The sequence below is a fragment of the Caretta caretta genome, chromosome 3 (assembly GCF_965140235.1).
Source record: "Caretta caretta isolate rCarCar2 chromosome 3, rCarCar1.hap1, whole genome shotgun sequence".
NCBI classification, from domain to species: Eukaryota; Metazoa; Chordata; order Testudines; family Cheloniidae; genus Caretta; species Caretta caretta.
This window is the reverse complement of record NC_134208.1, coordinates 191,704,329-191,727,763: the sequence shown is the minus strand read 5'-3', so window position 1 is coordinate 191,727,763 and position 23,435 is coordinate 191,704,329. Positions and strand designations below refer to the sequence as shown.

The window sequence follows — 23,435 nt, the reverse complement described above, 5'->3', positions numbered from 1 at the left end:
GACCTATTTTTCTTTGCAGATCCCTGCTGTGACAAGAACAAGCTTTGTTCTCTACTTTATACTGCCATTGGACCATTATTTCTCCTCACTTTTTTTTTTCGCCCTCTCGTGTGCCTTTTCTCCCATTCTTCTGTCCTTATGTTCTTCCTTCTTTTAGGGTTATACTTGTACTGCTGCTCATGTACATGATACTTCTCCAGAAAAGCAATATTGAAGTAATCCCAATTTCATCCCATTGTTGCTCTTGGCATCACTAAGTGCCATGAGTCAGAACAGCAGTATAGGGGCTGTCTCCTGCATTGAGATAGTCTTACCACATAGATGGGATAAATGTTTGAAATGACTGAATTTTTATTTCATAAAAAAATTACCAGAAGCTCAGTCTCATTAACTGAACAAAACTAACTTAATTACTATTCTTCAATAGAATGTTGATATTCTAAAGGATCCTGAAACAGTTAAACAGCTGGGTAGCATTCTGAAAACAAATGTAAGAGCATGTAAAGCAGTTGGACACCCCTTTGTGATTCAGCTTGGAAGAATTTATTTAGATATGCTGAATGTGTACAAGTGCCTAAGTGAAAATATTTCTGCAGCTATTCAGGCTAATGGTAAGCATTTCCATGTTATTTCTAACAAAATGGGAATAATACTATCTACTGTTATTACCACCTTTTAATCAGTAAATAACAAAGTGCTTATTGTAAGAAATAGCTTACTTAATTTTATATTGACTTTTCAGATTGAGAGACTTATTAGCCTTTATAGTCAGATAAACGTCTGTTGTCTCTTGATGGAAAAATAGATGATACTGTTAAACTATGAATAAGAAGAATTGTGGGGTTGTAAAACACAGTAAATATTTTTCTGTGGAAGTGAAAACTCATCCTAAATTTTGTAATAAAAGCCCCAACCCACACTTGGAAATGTGTCTTACTGTAGTTTCTTTAAATCAGAGCCAAGAACTCCCTTTTCTTTCTTCAGTTATCCTGTTTGAAAAGTGCTAATATATTAAGCTAGTATTTTGATGTTAACTAAGAGCATTTTGTCTTCTTAATAAATGATCTGTACTGAAATTCAAGGCCAAGACTTTATTAATCAAAAGTTATTGCTGGAAAGAAATTAACACTTGGATTGCATTTTTGTCAAACAAAATACAAATATTACATATAAGGTGTTTTCTCTCAAAGGAGGTGGGTGGGGGAGGGTGGTTGCAGTTGTTTGGGAACAGGTCTTGCTTTCCCTTTGGTGTGCCATAGGATGTTCTAATGGAGCAATTAAAGGCTTTTCCATCTCTGCTGTACCAGTCAGCACTACCCACATGCTGTTTTTTGGGAACGTACATATTCATCACATAATGCAGGTAGAACTTGCACAGATGAATAGTGAGAGTAGAGTTGCAGTACTTGATGTTTATAGAGTTGCTGTACAATTGATCTATGTGAAGCCTTCCCTACCAGAGAGTATATCTTTGATTCTATGCAGCTCCAAAGGCCAGAAGTTGTCCATGCCTAGAAATGGGTAGTTATGAAGTTCAGAAGTTATTGCTAGGTAGTTCTTGAAGCTCTGTCTGCAGTTTAGGGGTGCAGTGCTGCATTTGCAACTACTGGGTAATCCCACAGTTTGGATCGCACCTCTCTCAGGATTTAACATGGCTCTGACAAAATGTCTCTAGGATTGTAAAGTAAGACCCACTCCAATCAGTTGTAGGTAGTGTGGAGGTCCTGCAATCTCTGAACAGATGATAGGGGGAGAGAGCAACTAACTGTTTAGGAGCGAATGTACATGACGGGCCAGTGTGTCTCATAGTATTTATAGGTTGGAATGTGTAATGTAATAAAATCACAGCTGGAGGCTGTTTTGAGCATGTCTGTCTGCCAGTGGTAGTATACTGTAGCAGATTAGCAGTTATATTGCACGTTTGTAATGCCTTTGACTTGCTCTTGTGACATCATATGCCATGGACAGAGCAAAAGGAAGGAGACCAAAATATGTGGGGCATTGAGTGAAAGGGAAGGGAGATTAGAACTGATGCAGTATTTTCCCAATTGAGAGACTACTTGGTGCATGGGATAGGCATGTACAAAGAGCGTGAGCTGCTAAATGAAATGTGGGATTGACAACAGCTTGACATAAAACTTCTGTGTAAAAAGTCAGTTTTCTTTATATTCAAGTATCAACAAACCCTTTTAACTGAGTTGTAATAAAATTTAAAACTTTTCAGGTGAAATGGTTACCAAACAACCTTTGATTAGAAGTATGAGGACAGTAAAAAGGGAAACTCTAAAACTAATTTCTGGTTGGGTGAGCAGGTCCAACGATCCGCAGATGGTAAGTGGATTTTTAAAGTAACAAGCAATATTCATAAATAAGACACTCTGGGAGAAATCTACAATCTTTACAGCAGAACAAAAGTATAATTAAGACACTCTGCTTTTGTCATAGCAACTCATTTTCAGGAGGTCCATAAAACATACGTAATGCATACTCTAGGACTCAAGGCCGAGTGAGAGTCACATAATTTAAGTGATATTGCAACAATTTTATGAGCTATAGCCAAGAGGATTTAATAGATCTGGATCTACATGATCAATAATCTAAAACAATGATTAGAAGTAATTCTAAAGAAGTCACTGCTGCTTACATGAAAAATATGCATGTATATATTTGGCAAGCTACTTTTAAAAAATGCATTTAGGACCTAAATTATTTGTAGGTATGTAAAATAGCTCATACTCTGCTACAAAGCATTAATTATGCAATTATTATAGGCAGTCTTTTAGATATCTAACAAAGTTCTGCTTTCTTTACCAGGTAGCTGAAAATTTTGTTCCTCCTTTGCTGGATGCAGTTCTCATTGATTACCAGAGAAACGTTCCAGCTGCTAGAGAACCTGAAGTACTCAGTACAATGGCTATCATTGTAAATAAATTGGGGGGACACATTACTGCTGAAATACCTCAGATATTTGATGCTGTTTTTGAATGCACGTTAAATATGATTAATAAGGTAAGTATATTAATCTTTTGTGTTTGGATACCTATAGTCTCCATAATACATCACATAAAACCAACCAAATAAGATATCCCAAGCAGAGTTCTCCTCTGAAATGGGAGGAGAATCAAACATTCCACAAAGCCCGCTAGGGTGTTGGCTATTGCTGTTGATTATACAGAAGGACCATGATGGGTGATATTACAGCATTTTCCCAAGTATAGGAGCCAAGTACTATATTCACAAAGAAACTTAGGATATGTCTATACCGCAATGTAAACCTAGGGTTAGTGGGACTTGCGTCAGCTGACGTGTGTCAGGAAACCATGGGCTTCAGCATCTACACTGCATTTTAACCCTACGTTCAGAATTTTCTGACCCGTGCTTGAACCTAGGGCTCTGGTGCCCATGTTGCAGGACACAGACCCTATCCTAGAGTGCCTAGCACACCCACCACCCTGTGTCAAAATTCTAGCACTGGGAATGTGGTGCATTGTGGGCAAACTCTACTTCCCACCCTGTTTCCCAGCTGTGATGGTGCTATTGATGAGATCAGGTGCCCATAGGGAGCACATGAATACTTAAACTGCATAATAAGCTCCTTTGGTGGCTATCTCAGTAGAATGACTGCAGTCTGAGAAGGCTTTATACTGAACTACCATCTAGTTTGAAAATTGGGCTCTCCAGCTCTAGGTTGAGTCACATTGGCAGGAAAATGCCCACGTGCACCTGTTCAAATGATAATTAGGACATCAGTCTGCATGACTGTCAAACTATTAAAATGAAACTTTGTAATTCTTAATTTTTAAAATGGTATGTTCAATTAAGGAGTTGGTTGATTGGTTTATTTTGAAATGACATAAAATGTAGGTTTCAGAGGAAAATCACTCATGCACCCCATCCTGGCTGTTGCTCGCTGTGGAGTGGTGAAATACATCCCCTGGAATTGGGGTGCAGTGTGCTCCAGCACCCCTCAGGGATCCCTTATTCCTGTCCTTGCCACATTCTGGGAGGCAGGGATAAGGGATCCCTGGGAGGCTGGGGGGATTTTTCTGGTCTGGCTCCCACTTGCTGCCCTCATAGTGCATGCTGCTTGGGCACCTCTGCACACGCAAGTCCAGGAGCAAGGGACAGAGAGCAGTCTCAGACCAAGTGGCTGACCTGCAGGGAGGGGCGACAGCAGAGCTGCTGGCTCAGCACGTCCAGGGGAGGGCTAAACCCCAACATCCTGGCAGCCAGAAGCTGCTTCCTGCCTGTCACCTTTGCTTCCTGCTCCGGGCAAGCTCCACGCAGCAGCGAGGAGGAGCCAGAGCAGGAACTGCCACCGCTGTGAGAAGAGCAGAAACAGGAAGCAAGCTCAGCCATGCAGTAATGCTTTCAGTGCTCCTACTCTGTCTCTGGGAACTCTGGGACACATCCAGAGGACTTCTGGGAGCCAAGTCAAGCCAGGGCTACGTGCACACAGGAAAGCAATAGGGCTTGGCCCCTAGGTCCTCCCTCCAGTCTTGTGGGGTCCTGGGATCCTAGGTCCAAGCTCTAGGTTAGCACAATTGATGTATGGGTGCAAGGAGGGAGTTAGACTTGAGCCTGGGTTCAAGCCCGGGCTTACACTGCTGTATAGACTTACCTTACGCATGATGTTGAGTGTCCTCATACATCACTTTTAGGTGCCTAGAAAATCACTGGTATTCACAAAGCCGGAGTTAGTGCCTCGGCTCCCTTTACAATGAATGGGAGAGAGAGGCCCTTCAGAATGGTGTTCACAAAAGCCAGGAGGCTCTTCCTCCCAAGGTAGCCAGTGAGAGGTGTTAAGCTAAGGGATGTGTACTTAGCCCCTCCCCTGTTGGAGATAGGTGCCTGGGTCCAGGCTGTGGTGAGGCACCTCCCTCTGCTTGGGATTCTCAGCTGCAAACCCTCTCTTGGTGTTAGGTGCTGATGTGATTTTTGTAAGGCAGGGGAGGGCCTCCCTCAACTTTTCTCACTTGAGATCTGGGAGATCCCCAGTTCAAGTCCTCCCATCACCATCTGAGGGGAAGAAGGGATTTGAACAGGCATCTGCCACTTTTCAGATATGTGCCATAGTCACTCGGCTATAAGATATTCTGATGTGAATGTTCCCTCAGTCTCTCCTGGGGAGCGGGGGACTGGATGCTAAGTCTCCTACCTCCTGTGAATGTTCTAACCACCAGTCTACAGAGTCATTCTTGTATTTGTCCTCTCTTCGGCCCAATGGTGAAGCAGTTGCACTGTGGGTAAATACAGAAAGGAATAGTTGGGCCAGAGAGGGCAAGCATGAGTGTGTCTATAGCCTGGTGATTGGAGTACTCGTGAGGTGTAGGGAGACCCAGGATCCAGTTTTTCTGCTCCAAGAGGAACACTGTCATAGGGGCTTGTTTAGTCTCTCCTGATATTGGAATGCCTTATTGCCTAGTGCAGGGGTGGGCAAACTTTTTGGCTCGAGGGCTACATCTGGGTGGGTAAATTGCTTGCAGGGCCATGAATGTAGGGCTCAGGCAGGGGGTTGGGGTTCAGGAAGGGGTGTGGGAGGGGGTGCGGAGTACAAGAAGGGGCTCAGGGCAAGGGGTTGGGGCAGAGGAGGGGTGCGGGGTGTACGAGGGGGCTCAGCGAAGGGGGTTGGGGTGCAGGAGGGGGTGCTTGGTGCACGCAGAAGGCTCAGGGCAGGGGGTTGGGGTGCAGGAGTGGTTCGGGCTCCGACCCAGTGCAACTTACCTGGAGCAGCTCCGGGGTGGCAGTGGCACCCACTGGGGCCAAGGGAGGCTCCACTCCGAGAAGCAGCCGGCAACCGTGGCTCATGGGGGTGGGGAGCAGAGAGCTCCATGTGCTGCTGTTGCCTGTGGGTACCTCCTCTGAAGCTCCCATTGGCTCTGGTTCCCAGTTCCCGGCTAATGGGAGCTTTGGGGGAGGTACCCACAGGCAAGAGCCGTGCGTGGAGCTCTCTGCCCTCCCTCCCCCAGGAGCTGCAGGGACGTGGTGCTGGCCGCTTCCCGGAGCAGCGGGGGACCCATGGCACCACAGGGGTGGCAATCCCGTGAGCCGGATCCAAAGCCCGTGGACCGTATTTTGCCCACCCCGGCCTAGTGGCTAGATCACTCACTTAAGCGGCAATTCTTGTTCAAAATCCTTTCTCCCTGTCAGTGGGGAGAGAGTGGCTTGAACCAGTGGTCTCTCACATCTCAGGTGAGTACCCTAACCAGTGGACTAAAAGTTATGAGAGAGGGTCTCCTCTCCCCAACTACTGGCTGCTTTTGTGTAAGCTCGCCTATAAAGATTCAGGGTAGTAAGTTTGGTCTGAGCACGCTTATTGGATCGGGTCCCAGAGACAAGCTAAGTGGAGGAACACTTATTTTCTCCCAGTTTGTGCACTGCTCTGGGCTTTAGGCATCTGGACTTCTGGCATGGGGCTGTACAACACATGCTCAGAGACAGAAATATAGACATCTAGGGAATATTTACTGCAGTAATTCAAGTGCCAAATGATTTCAGGTGCCTACAGGGTTCAGGGGCCATTAACCGGGGTTTTGTGAATCAGTGGGGCCTGATTCTGGGCCTTAAGGGCGTAAGTGCTTTCGTGAATCCAGCCCCAAATGTCAACACTTCGGGGTTCTCAATTTTTTTCACAGTGATCCACATCTGAATAGTGTCTTGTGGACCACCTCCCCTCCTTTTTGAAATTATGTAACAATCCTGTAGCAATTGCAGCAAGTGCTTATGTAGTGAAGAAATTAGGAAACTATTGATTTTTATTTTTAAGTGCTGAATGAGCTTACTTTTTTGAACATAGGTGCCTTAATGTGGATTTATGCGTCTTGTTTTTAGCCTCTCAAGACTTAAATTTTTTATTAATGACCTGGCTTTTTGAAAGGGAACTTGCAATTAAGAGCTTTTAAGTCTGTACAGCAGGAAGCTAGTAGGAGTCAGCCTTGTGACATTTTAGGTCCCTGTAGATTACAGTTGGGAACCACTGCATTAAACTTCCAAAGACTTCTTAATTGAAGAATATTAAGACTTCTACTTACTAGTCCTTCCTTTTTGGAAGCTAAGAAAAACAACTTAACTTATCCTTAGAGCAGTTATATGGTAAAATACCTTGTGTGATTAAATCCTTATGGTATAACCTGCAGTGATATGTACATAATTTCATAATGTTTGACGTGTCAAAGTGAGAAGTACTTTTAGTAAGGTAGTATACGAAGAAATAGCCAGAAATAATTCCCAAAATATTAACACCAGAGTTAGTGCTGTTTCTGAGCCACACATCAAGCTACCTCTACTTTGCGGATTGACCAGACTTACGTTACTAATGAAAACTTCTTGCCAAAAGCAATTAAGGTTTTCAGACTCAAAGAACTGGAATTTTGTCCCAGCTCTTCCTACAGCTGTCAGGTGCACAAGACTCCAGTCATAATTTTGTAATGAATAGCCCTTGAATCTTCGTGAAAAGTGATACCCCATTGTGAGAAAATACAGCAATTCATTGTATGAGACAAATTGTTAACCTGCTTCTAAGTGTCTTGTTTATTTAGTAGCTTATAAACATTAGAGCACTTTTTTTAAAGAGGAGAAACATGCTTTGGATTCATGCTGTCCTCAGACCTGTACCCAGATCTGTTTCTAGACTATTGCCTGAACATTTCTCCAAATGTTTTTAAATTATAACTGTGTTTATCATCTTCTTAGAAACTGGTCCAAAGTCCTTTTAGTCTCCTTTATGGTTTTCATACTTCTCTAAGCAACCAGGAAAAGATTGTGTGGTTTGGAGTTAACAATTAGGTCTAAATGGCTGTCCCCTTTTTTCCACCCTTGCTATCCTGATAGGCAATAAGAAGAAAAATTCAGGGAAATTTGTGTTTCATCTTATGGGAGGAAGTGTGTGTGTGCAGGGGGGTACAGTTTCCAAACCCTGTAGAGCCTGCGCATCAGTGTAATCAGGTTCCATCCATGCAGAATCCAGAGCACCTTGGAAGAGGGTCTGCTCTGCTACTGTACTATGGCATTTACCATTGGCTTCCTCCTGCACCCTTCCCCGGCCTTCATGCGTACTAGTGAACAATGTAGCTTCCACCAGATTTGGAGGGAGCATGCTATGTAAAGTAACTGACTTGTGGCTACACCAAACACCTAACCTCACAAAATAGTAGTGGTTGTACGGTGGGACTCTAATGGGCTTCTGGTGCTCTAAGGCAAGCATATTGTGAAACTACCCTTCCCGCTTCTGCTGCAACCATTCTGCCCCTTTTCTGTGCTGTGAAGTGTCTGACTCTTAAGTTTCTATACAACAGTTAAATATAAGTGGTATGTGAATGGCTTGCACAGTTCTTACATGCTAACTACAGTAGAACTCCGGCTTGAATGATGATTCAATTTGATGAACTCATCAGAACATAAGATTATCAGACTTTAAGTCAAAAAGCATTGCATTGGGTCCACATGCTGGCCTGAAATTGTTAATATTTCCTTTTATAATAATTTTTTATAAGGAAAAAGGCTGTCCTGGGTTGGAAAGCTGCTGCTCTTTCTGCTACTGGATCAGATTTTTGTTATGGTGATAGCTGGTGGTGTGTTGTATAGCTGCTAAAGGAACTTGGAATTTCATTATGTATTTCTCTTTTTAGGACTTTGAAGAGTATCCTGAACATAGAACAAACTTTTTCTTGCTACTCCAGGCAGTAAATTCTCATTGCTTTCCAGCATTCCTGGCCATTCCACCTGCACAGTTCAAACTTGTTTTGGATTCTATTATTTGGGCTTTCAAACACACAATGAGAAATGTTGCAGATACAGGTGAGTAGAGTTTGGCTATATTCAAGTTTAAAAATACAGATAGTTAATTGGTCTGAATTTTATATTTTGAGGGAGTATGTGATAAGTAGGTCAACTTAGGGAAATATATATTTGCGGAGGTGGTATTGCTGTATTGTATCAATATTTTCCATTAGTCATTATTTTCACAGGCTTCTGCTGTCTGTCCAGGTGTATAAAGCTAAAATATTTGAATGTAGTTGTCTCCTACAGCCAGGGAGGGTACCTGTTGTTGTTGCTCCCCTTTCTAGCTTCCTTTCCTTTCCTGTAGCTCACTGTCTCCCCAGCCTTCAACAAGAAGGAAACCCCAATAGGAGGCACCCATATTGGGACTAGAAGGGTGTCCCTCAGGAAGGGGGAGATGCTGGAGCAGGCCATCTGAGTACCTTCAAATACACTGGCAGAGTAACAGGCCTTAGACTTCTCTCCCATTGTAGGCAATGCAGCCTGTTGTATAGAGATAGAGGCAAGGTCTGATGAGGATGTCTGTTTTTTAAATAAGTATCTAACTATAAGATGGTTCTCTAAATTGTTGCCAAACAGTGGTGGTGGAGGGGGCTTGGTGTCTGCCATTTTTGTAATGTTAATGATGTTGGTTGGTTGTAGAGCTGACTGGGAAACCAAATTTCAGTTCTGCAAAAACTACTTAATTTTCAGGCATTTTATTATCATCCCAAATCGGAATGAAAAGCCCAAAACTTGGAAAAAATATGCAGAACTGAAATCCTATAATGTTTTCTTTTGGAACAGCAAAATGTGATGTTTCCAAAATGAAATATGCTGTCCGAGGTCCCCAGCTGTCTGCTTGGTCGCTGCAGCGGAACCAGGGACTCCGAAAATCATAGCTGCTGTGGATTGAAAATGACAGGAGTCTGGTCAATTTTCAGGGCAGCAGTGAACCTGACAAGAACTGTCATTTTCAGTCTTAGCTGCCATGGCTTCCAAGGTTCCGGGCTCTGCTGCAGCCTGCCATGTGGGGAGCCTGGATGCATCTTGGTAGCCCAACTGACAGGGAGCCAGGGAGTGCCAGCTCTGAGAGTTCCAGGAGCTGAGGTTTCCAGCCCTCCTTCAAGCCATATGGTGAACTAAAGGGGAGCCTGAGAGTGCCAGCTGGGCCACAGCCCACCTGGTGGTCTGCTGAGGAGCTTGGGAGCCAGGGCTCCTGTGGACTCAACGCCCAGAGTCAGGAATTTACCTGGCCCCAGAAGTCTTAGAAGCCACGGGGTCCCTGGCTCCAAGAAAGTGCCTGGCAGTTGCCCAAGAGTTGTGGACCCTAGAAGCGCCTGGTCTCAGCAGACCACCAGATGAACTGTGGAGAAGCCAGGCGGGCAAACTGAAGGAAATCTGGATTTCTTTGGAAGTTTGACTAAATCTAACCATTTCTGCAAAACGTTTAGATGTCAGCAAATTCCAACAAACTTTTTTTTTTAGGAGTTTTACAGTCCGCTTTACTTGACCTGCTTTTATGATTTTATGCTTATTGCAATTAAATATGCGCTCTCACAGCAAAGATAGGACTTAAGTGGACGGTTTTTGTTTGGTAAAGGCCTGAGGTCTTGATACTTAGTTATCATAATGAAATGTAAAATCCATAAAAATATGGTAGCTGCTTGAAGAAATTCCTGAAAAATCTTTCAATATTGGTTCTCATAATTCTGTCTAGGTCAGACTTCTCTGTGCACAAATCTGAACTTCTTGATTATATGCAATTTTTTCTGGAAAGGAAAAGTAATGTAAAGGATTTTGGTCATCTTCACCCTTTTGCTTTCTTTCAGGTCTTCAGATACTTTATACTCTATTACAGAATGTTGCGCAAGAAGAGGCTGCTGCTCAGAGTTTTTATCAGACTTATTTCTGTGACATTCTGCAGCATATTTTTTCTGTTGTGACAGATACTTCACATACTGCTGGTAAGAGTGCTTGAGGTTGAGGGAAACAGTACAGCAATCATTAAACAATAAAGGAATTTATTTTGAGTAACAAGCAATTTCATTTCTGCTTTACATATGCAGGTTTGACAATGCATGCATCAATTCTTGCGTACATGTTCAATTTAGTAGAAGAAGGAAAAATAAGTACACCTTTAAACCCTGGAAATCCATTGAACAACCAAATGTTTATTCAGGAGTATGTCGCTAATCTTCTTAAATCTGCATTTCCTCATCTGCAAGAGTAAGTGTGCTGTGGCTGTTAATTTTTTTTTTTTTTTTTTTTTTTTTTTTTGAGTGTGGTTCTTTTGTTTCCCATGTACTAATTAGTATTTTTACTCTTAGTGCACAGGTTAAGCTATTTGTAACAGGACTCTTCAGTTTAAATCAGGATATTCCTGCCTTCAAGGAACACCTTAGGGATTTCCTGGTCCAAATTAAGGTATGTTTGGAATGTTAGTGTAAATTTTAAATGACCGTTGAATGTGATATTCAAAACTAAAGAGCCTGGTTCATCACTTATAAAAAGTCATGCAACAAACAGGTCAGCATGTTTTTATATTTCACCGTCTCAGAGTTGTAGGGCACAGTCTTGACTATTGGCCACCTCAGTATGGGTGCAGAGGAATGCCTGTTGCCTTAGACTGAGAGACTGGATAGATGCACCTTATGGATTTCTATGAAGCTGTGAGTCTTTCCAAACTGGGAGATGTGTAGTAAGCCCATTTTTAAACAGAGGCCATATTGCAGTCCTGGTTTTGGAATAGTTTCATAGTTTAAGGCCAGAAGGGACTATTATTAGATCTTCTAGGCTGATCCTCCTATGTATCACAGGCTATTATATTTAACCCAGTAAGCTGGGATAGACAAAAGCATTTCAGTCCTCAGAACCCTAAACTTTTCTTTGTTGGGATCTCCTAGAGTCAGGGTTTCATTCTATTTCCTTTTAGAAATAAGTTGGCCTTCAAGAGGTAATTAAAGGAAGGAATGTCCCTCAGTAAAGTATCCTAAATAGAATTACAATGTATATTCAAGTTCTAACATTTTGATGTTATAATGCCTACATTTCAATGGGACCCAAAAAACTGACCATTCAAAACTTGAGGCTGGTATCCCCACCTGCAGCAGCTAGTGAAAATGCAAATATTATGCAGGATGCTACTACATTCCTTATACTGATTTAGGTTTTAGTGGCAACAACTGTTGCATAAGAAAATACTTTTTTTAAAATTCTGGTTCTGACAGTCAAGTGTGAAAAATTGATTTTTCATATTTATATATAAAATGTCTGGATTTTGGAAGCTTCTTACTTTTTATTCTTGGATTTCAAAACACGTTGAACTAACTAAACTGCTTCTTTATGTAGGAATTTGCAGGTGAAGACACATCCGATTTATTCCTGGAAGAAAGAGAAACAGCCCTTCGACAGGCTCAGGAGGAGAAACATAAGCTTCAGATGTCTGTCCCTGGCATCCTTAATCCACATGAAATTCCTGAGGAAATGTGTGATTAAAATGCATAAAACCAGTTATGCAGTTTTCTTTCTGTACAGCTGCTTTGTTGTGGTAGAAGAAAACAGCACTTGGATATTGACCAAAATGATGCCAATTTGTAAATTAAAATGTCACCTAGTGGCCCTTTTTCTTATGTGTTTTTTGTATAAGAAATTTTCTGTGAAATATCCTTCCATTGTTTAAGCTTTTGTTTTGGTCATCTTTATTTAGATTTGCATGAAGTTGAGAATTAAGGCATTTTAAAAAAAAAAAAACCCAATACTTCATGCCCATTTTGTGGCTAAGGGGAAAAGAGAGGCAAAACATAACTTGTTAAGTCTATTGCAAAATTACACATTTTTCCTATAAGAGTACCAATTTTTAATGAGGGGATCATTTTCTTTCTAACCTGCCCTGCAGTCTAGAAGAAAAGGTAATGAGTAAAACATATTGAGTTGATGGTAAGCAGAGGAGTATTACCTGAACAGTTAGCAGCTTTTGGACTGAACGGTAAGGCTAGGCTACATGTATTTGCAAGTAATATGACAAGTTTGCATCAAGATCATGTGCATATCATCCCATTGTAAAGCAACTTCAAAAGACTATGGGAACACAGTACAGTTAGTTATTTTTACACAGTTCTTTTGTTTTTGTGTGTGTGCTGTCGCTTTGTCGACAACAGCTTTTTGTTTTCCTCAATGAGGAGTGTTGCTCATTTGTGAGCCTTCATTAACTCGAAGTGAAATGGTTAAAATATTTATCCTGTTAGAATAGGCTGCATCTTTTTAACAACTCATAAAAAGAGAACTCTGGCTTTTGAGATGACTTATACTAATTTACATTGTTTACCATGCTGTAGTGCTTTAAGAACACTACTTAAAAGCAAAATAAAATTGGTTTACATTTATTTTCCTTCTTTTGGCTTATCTTTTATTGGATAAAAATGCAGTGATCACTTCAATGTTTGACTCTATAGAAAAAGAACCACATAAGAGGTAGATGAATATCAGGCTAGATGAATGCTCCTGTAACTGCAATGACAAACTTTAACATGCAAGAGCTCTTCAAGAAGAGCTTACACTTGTTTTCAGTTCAGAAATTAAAAATGAGATGCCTGATTTTGACTAGGCTAGCATCAGCAGGTCTGAACAATATGAAACTATTTTCACCTACATTTTTGTAGTTTAATGCCTTTCAAAGGTATATGAAGTAGTGAGACCAAAGGCAAGAAAACTGAACACTTTGATTTGACATCCTAGCTTCCCCTCTCTAGCATTTCTCCTTTGCCATCTAACAAAGGAATGTATGTCTATCCAAACTATTGATGTCTTGATTCTTGGAACAGCTTGCATTCCTCTGGTCTGCAGTCTTAAGACTGTCACAATGATACTAAAATACAACATTCATGTGAAGTTGTAAAGGAAATGAGGTTAGTTGATTAGTGTGATCCTTTTTTATATAAAATTTGAATACTGTAGTTACTTTTTTGTATTGTGCGTTTATTTTCAAATCAAATTAAAGTTCATTAGTCAGCAAGTGTCTACGTAGAACATACTCAACCAAAATGTTTGTGGGTCTGGGCATTTTCTCCACAGTTGTGCCTAAGAACATCTCTGCTTGCTTGATTCCTTTGCCTAGTACTAATAAAGACCGATCCATACCTGTCTGCAGAACCTTTGGCAACACAAATGCTGTTAACCTGAGCCATTAATGCTAGAGGGGGGCAATACCAAGACCAGTGATTTTCAAACCTCTTGTGTCCTGGGACACGATATAACTTCGTTAGGTTGAGCCATAAGACTCTCAACTCCATACTGGCTGTAGTGCAGCTATTGCTCTCCCCGTTTATGCAGACATTTCTTCAGAGACGGGGCTACATTAATATCCATAATGAGCGTAACTTTGTTATCCACTAATTGAACATATGTTGCAACAAGCAGATAAAATATTTCAGTTTCTAAATACAAGTAATGATGGAGAGGAATCTAAGGTAAAGTTTATTTGAAATGGATAAGTTAAACTACTTGTACATACTCTGTTCTGAGTTGGCTGTAATTTAAGAGAGCTAGGCAGTGAGAGAGCTCATTGAATACACATGTGCAGCAGAAATCAAATAGATAAAATATGATCTATTAAAATGGAGAAAATTCAGGAAGTATTCTGTAAAGAGATTGTATCACATGAATGCCCCATTCTTCTGGTCAACAAAGAGCAGAAATAAGAAGTCCTAAAAATAGATGAAGGTAAGAAGTGCCTTCCACATAAAATTTAAAATAACTCAGCCTATTTAATGGAAAGAAAAATAGAATACTTTTTCCATAATAATAATTATGGAAAGAGAAGAAATCTTTCCATCATCTCTCTAGTTAAGGTTGAAACAACTCTCCCATTATGAAGCTGATTTCTCACACCCACAGCTTGATTTATTTTTCTCAGGTTAAATTGACGTTTCTCAGACCACATCCTACCATGGTAATTTATTTAAATTGGGGCTCAGCAAACAGCTATTTTATTATTTGAATTAACATTTTGGAGCAGCTGCAAATTTAAAATGTTTTTGGATTCATTCTAACTTGGAGGTTCCTTTTAACCTAGAGACTCCACAGTGGTCTTACTTTGTTTTCCTGAATATTGGTGCCTTTCACTGTCTTCTGCAGATTTAATGGATCTATGAGGATTCATGCCTGTTACCAAGTACAGTAACTCCCCACTTAATGTCCTCTCACTTAACCTTGTTTTGATCTTGCGTCCCTGCTCCATTACAGAACATGCTCCATTTAAAGTTGTGCGATGCTTCGCTATAACGTCGTTTGGCTGCCTGCTTTGTCCACAGCTGGCAGCCCCCCAGCACCTCCCACCTGCTGGCAGACCCCACGGATCAGCGCCTTCCCTGTGCTCCTCCTGCCCGTGGCAATCAGCTGACTTGTGGCATTCAGGAGGGAGGGGAGAGGAGCGAGGACTCTGTGCACAGACTCCCTTTCCCTCCCCTGCCTCCTGAACGCTGCAAACCAGCCACAGGCAGGAGGCAGGGGAGGGGGGAGGCTGCGCACCAAGTCCTCGGTTCTCCCGTCCTGCCCCCTGAACACCACAAGCCAGCTGATTGCCACGGGGACGGGGGGAGGACACAGTGCGCCTCTCCGCTGCTTCCTGCCTGCGACAATCAGCTGGCTTGCGGTGTTTGGAGGGAGGGGGAGCTTGTGCCCTGTGTCCTCGCTCTTCTTCCCCCCTCCCTCCCGCCAGCAGCAATCAGCTGGCTTGCGACATTCAGGTGTACCGAATAAAGGGGGAGAAGGGGGGAAGAAGAGGCAGGTTAAGGGTGGGGGCTTGGGGAAAGGGGTGGAGTGGGCAGGCCGAGAGTTGAGCCACCTGCCCATGGTGCTTGCAGAGTAGGGGAAGCTGCTGCTGCTGCACAACATACTTCTCCTAGCCTGTGGCACCTTCAGGCTCTTTGCCTGCCTCATTGTCTCCAGTGCCAGTGGGCTGTGCCTGTGTGGGGTAAGGCGGGGGCACCTCCCAACTATAGTACTGTATGGCAAAATCCCTGGAACCTACCCCCCCCCCCATTTAAATTCATTCTTATGGGGAAATTGGATTCACTTAACATTGTTTCACTTAAAGTTGCATTTTTCAGGAACATAACTACAATGTTAAGTGAGGCGTTACTGTACATGGAACTATGCATGCTGTATGGATACAGCATTTGTCATATTTATATGACCTTTAGTAAAAAATTGCACTTTGTCATCCAGGTTATGTGTACTAATCCACGCAAGAAAACAAGTTCATGGAGGATAGGTCCATCAATGCCTACTAGCTCAAGATGGCCAGGGACAGAACCCCATGCTTCAGGTGTCCCTAAACCTCTGACTGCCAGAAGCTGTGACTGGATGATGATGGGATGGATCACTTGAAATTGCCCTGTTCTGTCCTTTCCCTCTGAAGCATCTGGCACTGGCCATTTTTCAAAATTACAAATCCTCTATTGTGTATATACATACATACATTTTGTTGTGTTAATATTCACTTAAAAGCTTGTTTTCTCTCGAATTTTTAACTTCAAGTTAATGGGTTGGCAATTTACTTGAGATAGTTAACTTACTTGTAAAGACTGGTGTGGACACTCCCTAAATGTTCATTCCAGGCTACCATAAAATGTTTAGTATATTTTACAGCAAAATTCTGTTCCAAAAGCTTTCTTGGGTAGTGTTCTAACATACAAACTGATAATATTCAGTGTCTGTTAACCTGTTAAGAACTGTGACCTAATTTCCAATAAGGTTTTAAGATTTATGCAGAAAGTTTTGGAAATACTCATTTTGACAGAAAGCCAAAGGGATGTGGCCGACATGCGTTGGGCAGTAGACAGCAACACTTCAGCTGCCAGTTCGTGCACAGAGTACAGAACTAGAAGAAAGATATTGCAAGTACTGCCTTGATAAAATGCAGAAAGGGCAACAGAAGTGAGAACCTGTCAGGGAGCTATTAGAATACCACACTAAGTCTTGGGCACAAAAATTACCCATTTGGAGAATTCATAAGGATGTAGTTCTAGATTGTGAACAGTCTGAGATACTTCAGCTACTCTTCTCTTCATGTGAATAAAGGCAGCAGCTCAGACTTGTCTGGAGCATGATCACACTTTTTTCTTTCAGATTCTCGTTTTCCAGACATGCAGATGGGAGTGCATTTCAATTCTGCTTTGAAAGCTGATTTGAGCTGCAATGATGAAAATACTCCTCTTTCCCACCCCCTGCCTCTCAATTAGGAGCTGAAATTCAATAGAGTTCTCAATTCCCATGGTATTCCCTCATTTCTGAGGTTGATGCAGCAGCAGCATCCTTAGCAAAGGACTTGGGCCCAGATCCTCAAAGGTATCTAGTCTCCTAACTTTGGAAGCTGGAATTCATTTCAGAAGGCTATCTTGTGTAAATCCAAGGCTCCTTTAACTGGGTCAAGTTTGGTCACCTGAAAATTGAGGCACCCAAAATCACTAGTCCCTTCAGAAAAATCTTAGGTTATGCACTTCATTTCTACCTGCAATTAGTGTGAAGAAATAATTAACCTTTTTCTTTAAAGTTGAAGGTGCATCAACAAAACTGAGTGACTTCTAAGGAAGTCGGTGATCTAATGGAGAAGCTAGAAAACAAGCTTTGGGACAAAAGCAAAGGCGTTACAACTTGGGAATTAGAGTCCTAGGTCCCTGGAGAGGAAACATGTCCATAGGTTACCCTCATGGTTTACTCCCAGTTGAAGTTCTGAGATTCTGTACAGCAGGAAAGAGAACTGGTGAGTTCCTCAAAGAGTTATTGCAAAGGTTGCTGGATGATTACAGTGAAAATACCTGGTTCTGTCAGGGCTTCCTGTGGCTTTTTTTTCTTCAATCTGGCCTGCAAATTATTTTGCCACCAGTACTGTCCTAACCTTTAAAAATCAAAACAAAAAAAATCCATTCCAAATTGTTCCTTGTGATATTAATCTGAATGAACAGCACGTTCTTCTTTGAGTGCTTGCAAATGTCCATTCCAACGTAGGTGTATGTGCCCTGAGCACAGTTGCTGGAATTTTTTCCCATAGTGGTATCCGTCAGGTTGGCTCTAGTACCCTCTGGTGCTTCATGCTATTAGCATTGGTATAAAGGGCCCTGCCGACCCTGCACCCCCGCTCCCCCCACCCGTTCCTTCTTACTGCCTGTAAGTTGCTGGAACTGCTTTTGTTTGCTTTGGCAAACTCCCCAGTGGTTTTTTGCTATTTCTCTATTTTTCTAGTGTATATAGTTTAAAGTTGTGATTGTTTTTAGTTATATTGTAGTTGGACTTCTCAGTTAGCAAAGTTCGTCTGCCTCTAATGCCAGGACATTCCTTGGTCACTGGGCTTCCAGCCCTGTGCTTCCTGAAGCCATTGAGTGACTCACATTCAAGCTCTCCCAAGTGCTGTGGGAGTCTCATAGAAAGCACCATTGCCAGATCTGCAGGGACTTCAAACCTTCCACATAAAAGGTCTGGGAGGCAAGATTGAAGGTCCTTTTCATGGAGGAAGCCCTGAGATCTATTTCAGAGCCAAGTCACTTGGAGTGCACCGAGCACCTTAGCTTTGGTGCGGCGCACTCCTGCCAATCAAGAATCTCAGCACCAGTGTCCAAGAAGAAACAGAAAGTAGCCGTAAAGTAGTCGTTCTTCGAGTGCTTGCTTGTGTCTGTTCCACATTAGGTGCGTGTGCGTTCACCACATGCACCTGTGCTGGAAGTTTTTCCCTTAGCAGTATCTGATGGGGACCGGCTGTAGCGCCCTCTGGAGTGGTGCCCACATGGCATGAAAAAGGGGCACTGCCGGCTCCCCCCACCCTCAGTTCCTTCTTGCTGCCAGCGACGGTGCTAGAACATCTGCTTCTTCGGCTAGAGTTGTTTTGTTCTGTGTTGTTGTGAACTTTGAAAACCTGTAAAATAGTTGTATATAGTTAGTAGTTCCTTAAACACTTAGTAGTAGTTTTCAACTCTTTGTTAGTCCCAAACGGGACTCAGCCAGGGGACGGGGCATGCCCTGGTCCATAGACTTTAAGCAATGAGATCGCTGGAACCAGCCTATGCCCGTCAGTGATCCACATACCAGCTGCCTAAGGTGCTTAGGCGAGGGGCACATAAGTGATAAGTGCCTTATCTGCAAGTCCTTTAAACCTAGGACAAAGAAGGAGCACAATATCAGTCTAAGAGCGCTCCTCATGGAGTCGGCACTCACTCCAGCACCAGAGCAGCAGCCCGACTCCACACCGAACATCGTGGCCTCCGTGTGCAGTGTTCTGCCGGTGCCATCCACCCTCCATGGCTCTGGTCATGAAGCCAAAGAAGAATGTGAAGGGATGGTCTACCTCTCGCAAGGGAAAGGAGAGGATTGGGGACGAGCCATGCCCCGTGCTGGGCTGCTCAACACCCCCTTCAGGAAGTTGGGCTCCAGCTCAAGTCAAGCGGTGCAGCCCATCCTGTACTTCGTCTGCGACTCCGGATAGCGGTGCAGGCCATGACCAGCTTCAGATGCCTGAAGCCCTTCAAGCAGCTCAGGAGATCCTGACGCTCCCGGTGCCACCCACACCCGCTCCAGTGGTACCCCAGTCTTGGGGAAAACTGACTTTGGGACCTATGTGTGTCCCTGCCTCAGCGGCACTGTTCCCCATCGAGAGGGATGTCCCACCCTTGCTTGCCTGTGCAAAGCCGTTATGCCTCAGGACTAGAGAGACAGGCTCTGCGGAGCTCCCTTCATAACCCACACTGGGGCCACCAATTGAGGGATTCAAGGCATTCCTCGCTGATGGATTGGCACAAACCCTCTGGGGCATGTGCAGTCTGGCAAGATCTCCAGGACTGGCCCCAACTGTCTCCAAGGGCCCAGTACCAATCACAGAACTGATTGGGGAGCAGAGATCGCCGATTGCCCGGTTGTCGCCATCTGTCTCCCAGGAGGAGATGACCCTTCTCAGGAGGTTCCTCCCGACAGCTGGCCTGTAGTGGCTCTCAGTCCTGTTCGACATCCCGGTACCAGTCAAGCAGCATGAGGCGTGGATCCCTGGGTGTCTGACGCAGATCCGCTGAATGCCGTCAGTCTCCGAAACCCCAGCCAAGATGCCTGACTCGCTCAGACAGGTCAGCTTTGGGTCACAGCGACTGGCACCAGTCAAACAAAAGCCACCGCTCCGCCCGTTCCTAGTTGCCCAGTACCAACCGCTCCACTTACAGCTCCGGCACAGAGCAATGTTCCTTGACTGTGGGACAAGCCCCGGTACCTACAGTGACGCCAGCATCGACGGCACCAACACTGGTTCCATGGCCCCAAGCGCAGTGGGCAGTGTCATGGTACCCATGAACCCTTGGGGGTTCACCCAACCGTCCCAGGCTGCCCAATCAGTGTCGGGAGCCTCAGAGAGGCCAGCAGCCTCGGTAGCCCGTCTGGTGCTCAAAGCTTTGGGCGATAAGAAAGACCCCGCAGGTCCAGGAGGACCCAGGGGAGCAAGCTGTTGGACCACCAATGGACATGGAGGTTTCCGCAGCACTGGCATCATCCTTATCGTCACCAGACAAGGCTATCATGGGGCACCCTCACCCGGTTCCTCAGGATGATGCCAAAGTGCACCAGGAACTTTTGTAGAGGATCACTTCCAACCTGGGGCTTCAGGCAGAGGAACTGGAAGAGCCCTCTAACTCTCTGTTTGATGTCCTCAGCTCCTGCCAGGGTGGCCCTACCCCTTCATAAGGGGTTTCCAAAATCACTAGTGCCCTGTGGCAGACCCCCTCCTCCCTGGCCCCTATCTTTAAGAGATCCAAATGCAGGTATTTTGTGCCAACCAAGGGCCATGAATACTTACATTCCCTCTCTGCCCCCAATTCCCTTGTGGTAGAGGCAGTTAACCACAAAGAGAGGCAAGAGCAACCCGGGGCCACCCCCAAAAATAAAGACTCGAGGAGGCTGGATCTCTTTGGATGCAAAATTTGTCTTCCAGCCTTCAGCTGAGAGTGGCCAACCACCAAGCCCTCCTTGGCTGGTATCACTTCAATATGTGGCAAGCCATGGCCAAGTTTGAAGGGTCGCTCCCTGAGGCTTCCAAGAAGGGGTTTCAAGCAATCCTCGATGAGGGCACGACCGCAGCCAGGGCAGCCCTCCAGGCAGTGTCGGACGCCACTGATGCTGCCCACACCATGGCTTCCACTATCTCCATGCAGTGAGCCTCTTGGCTGCTCCTCTCTGGCTTGTCATCTGAGGCTCAGCAGTCAATACAGGACTTGCCCTTCGGCAGCCGAGCCCTATTTGCGGAGCAAACAGATAGCAAGTTGAATGGCCTCAAGGACTCCCAGGGTTTTCAGGGTGGTGCAGGTCCTTATGTCCCAGCCCCGGCACGTAAGCGGTTCAAACAGCAGCAGCCTCAGGGTCAGGGGAGCCAGCCTCGGCAGGACGAGTCCCACAAGCAAGCCAAGGGCTACAAGCGACATCCAAGCCACCTGCCTCCACCCTCTTCCCAGTTGGGCTCAACCCGTGCCAAGCAAGGGGCCAAACAGTCATTTTGAGGGTGCGCCTGAGGGTGACCTACCAGACTATTCCCCGGATCCATCTGTCCCAGTGTTCTCCAACTGCCTTTCCCTTTTTCTCCCTGCTTGGACTACTATAATCTCGGACCAATGGGTCCTCAGCACAGTGAAACAGGGTTATACCCTCCAGTTCTTTTCTACCCCCCATTCCCACCCACCTTCCCCATCCCTCTTTAGGGACCCCTCTCATGAGAGTCTCCTCGCACAGAAGGTAAAGGGGTTGCTACAGCTGTGCAGACAGTCCCTGGCTGTAGTCAGAGGGAATGGGGAGACTTCTGCGATGAGGTTCGTCAGCATGTGGAACCTTTCCTGTGGCAGGAACGCCCTGGTTCAGGTCGAGTCAAGGATTGTTCTGATGAACTCTGTCCTCTGCACTGGCACTAACATTGACTTTTCGTTGTTTGCCAGAAGGCCCAGAGAGCAGCACGTGGCTTGAAACACTGCAACTCTTTGGACTTGAGACCTGGAACTGCCCTTGACGAGCCACTTGTCAAGGTATGGGTCGATCTGGGTACACCGATGCCTGAGGTAAGCCACTAACACCGACATGCACTTGGTAAACACCCTTGGTGCTGTCGCCAGGCGAAATGACAGGACTGCAAACTAGTAGTGGTGGGGCCCCACCATAAACTGGAGGAAACATCTGTGTCCTTGAAAGATCACTATGTGGAAGTATGCGTCCTTCAAGTTGTGGGTGGCATACCAGTCTCCGAAGCCAGGGAAACCATGCGGACTTTTAACTTCTTTAGGTACTTGTTGAGCTCTCACAGGTCCAGGATGGACCGTACACCACCCTTGGGCTTTGGAATTAAAAAGTACCAGGAATAGAAACCCCTGTTCCTGTAGCGGCTGGGGCACCCAGACCTGCTGGGCTAGAGTGGCCCAGCCCCAGGCGCGGCTGGTGTGGCACAGCCCTCCCCCAGCCCGGACCTGCTTAGGCCGGGAGTGGGGTGCCTATCCTACAGCCTGAGCCCCAGAGCTGCTGCCACAGGGAAAGGTGCCTCTCCCCTGCCCCCAGCCCAGGTGTTGCTGCAAGGGGAGAGAGCTGGGGGAGTCCTTTCTCCCCACCATAGCCCCTGAGCACCCTCCTGCACCCCAAACCCCCCTGCACTCTGGCCCCACCCCAAAGCCTGCACCCCCAGCTGGAGCCCTCAGCCCCTGCACCCAACCCTCTGCCCCAGCCCTGAGTCCCTCATTCCTGGCCCCACCCTAGAGCTTGCACGCCCAGCCGGAGCCCTCACCCCCTGCACCCAACCCTCTGTCCCAGCCCTGAGCCTCCTCCCACACTCCAAACCCCTCGGCCCCACACTCATCCCATGAATTTTATGTGCACCAATATGGAGGTGATGTGTCACACATCACCTCCATATTGGTATACATAAAATTCATTTCATACATGGGTGGGAAAAATTAGAGGAAACACGGGTCGCAACCTGTTCACACTACCATCAACTTGGGAGGCATTCGCGGCAGCCAGGGACCTACTTTTGTTGCCGGTATCTGTGTCTCTGGTGATGCAGGATTCAGCGCTGCTGGTACTATTGAGCAGCAGGGATGCATCCCCCAGCCACCACCTGGTACCAGGACTGTCTTCAGCGGAAAACCATCCATGGTTGTCATATCGTAGGCTTCACTGCAGCACTCATCGCCAGCACCAACAGGGTCCACACACCCCAGGACTCTTCATTGTTGTCTGAGTCGGGAGTGGGGTCCTACTCTTCTTGTCATCGCAGCTGCCTGCGCTACTCCCATGGAGGCACTCCTACTCCACTATGCCCCCAAGCGGGGGGATACCACCAAGTTTGGCCACCTGGTCCATAGGGGTTGGCACCCATGCAATGGCCCTTCTGGAACCCATGGTGGTTCTGCCCAGGCCAGGGCACTCTCTTGAGACACTTCTTCTCAGTGGTCTCTGAGAGCAGAGGACTACTGATACCTCGCTGTGAGACTCCCAATATGGACTCCGGTACCAAGCTCAGCACTGCACCTCAAGAGGAGGCTCTGCAGATCCTGGTCAAGACAGGGAGGATTGGAGGTCCCTTAATCAGCTCCTCTTCCTCCTCCCCAGATGAGGCTGTGGGGGCAGTGGGCACGTCCCCTCCACAAGGCTCACCAAGACTTGCTAAAGCAGGT

At 45.2% G+C, this 23,435-nt stretch overlaps 1 protein-coding gene across 2 annotated transcripts in view; it reads left to right on the top strand.

Moving 5' to 3' along the window:
• Window positions 1–13,142, top strand: part of XPO1 (exportin 1) — an 81,115-nt gene extending 67,973 nt beyond the window's left edge. For both annotated transcript variants that reach the window (XM_048842767.2, XM_048842768.2), the window contains 8 exons: window positions 428–611; window positions 2,225–2,331; window positions 2,815–3,009; window positions 8,628–8,796; window positions 10,590–10,724; window positions 10,827–10,986; window positions 11,088–11,184; window positions 12,109–13,142. In XM_048842767.2, coding sequence (XP_048698724.1) covers window positions 428–611; window positions 2,225–2,331; window positions 2,815–3,009; window positions 8,628–8,796; window positions 10,590–10,724; window positions 10,827–10,986; window positions 11,088–11,184; window positions 12,109–12,255 — 1,194 coding nt within the window. In that variant the 3' untranslated portion in view covers window positions 12,256–13,142. The remainder of the gene's footprint in view (window positions 1–427; window positions 612–2,224; window positions 2,332–2,814; window positions 3,010–8,627; window positions 8,797–10,589; window positions 10,725–10,826; window positions 10,987–11,087; window positions 11,185–12,108) is intronic.
• The last annotated feature ends 10,293 nt before the right edge of the window (window positions 13,143–23,435 follow it).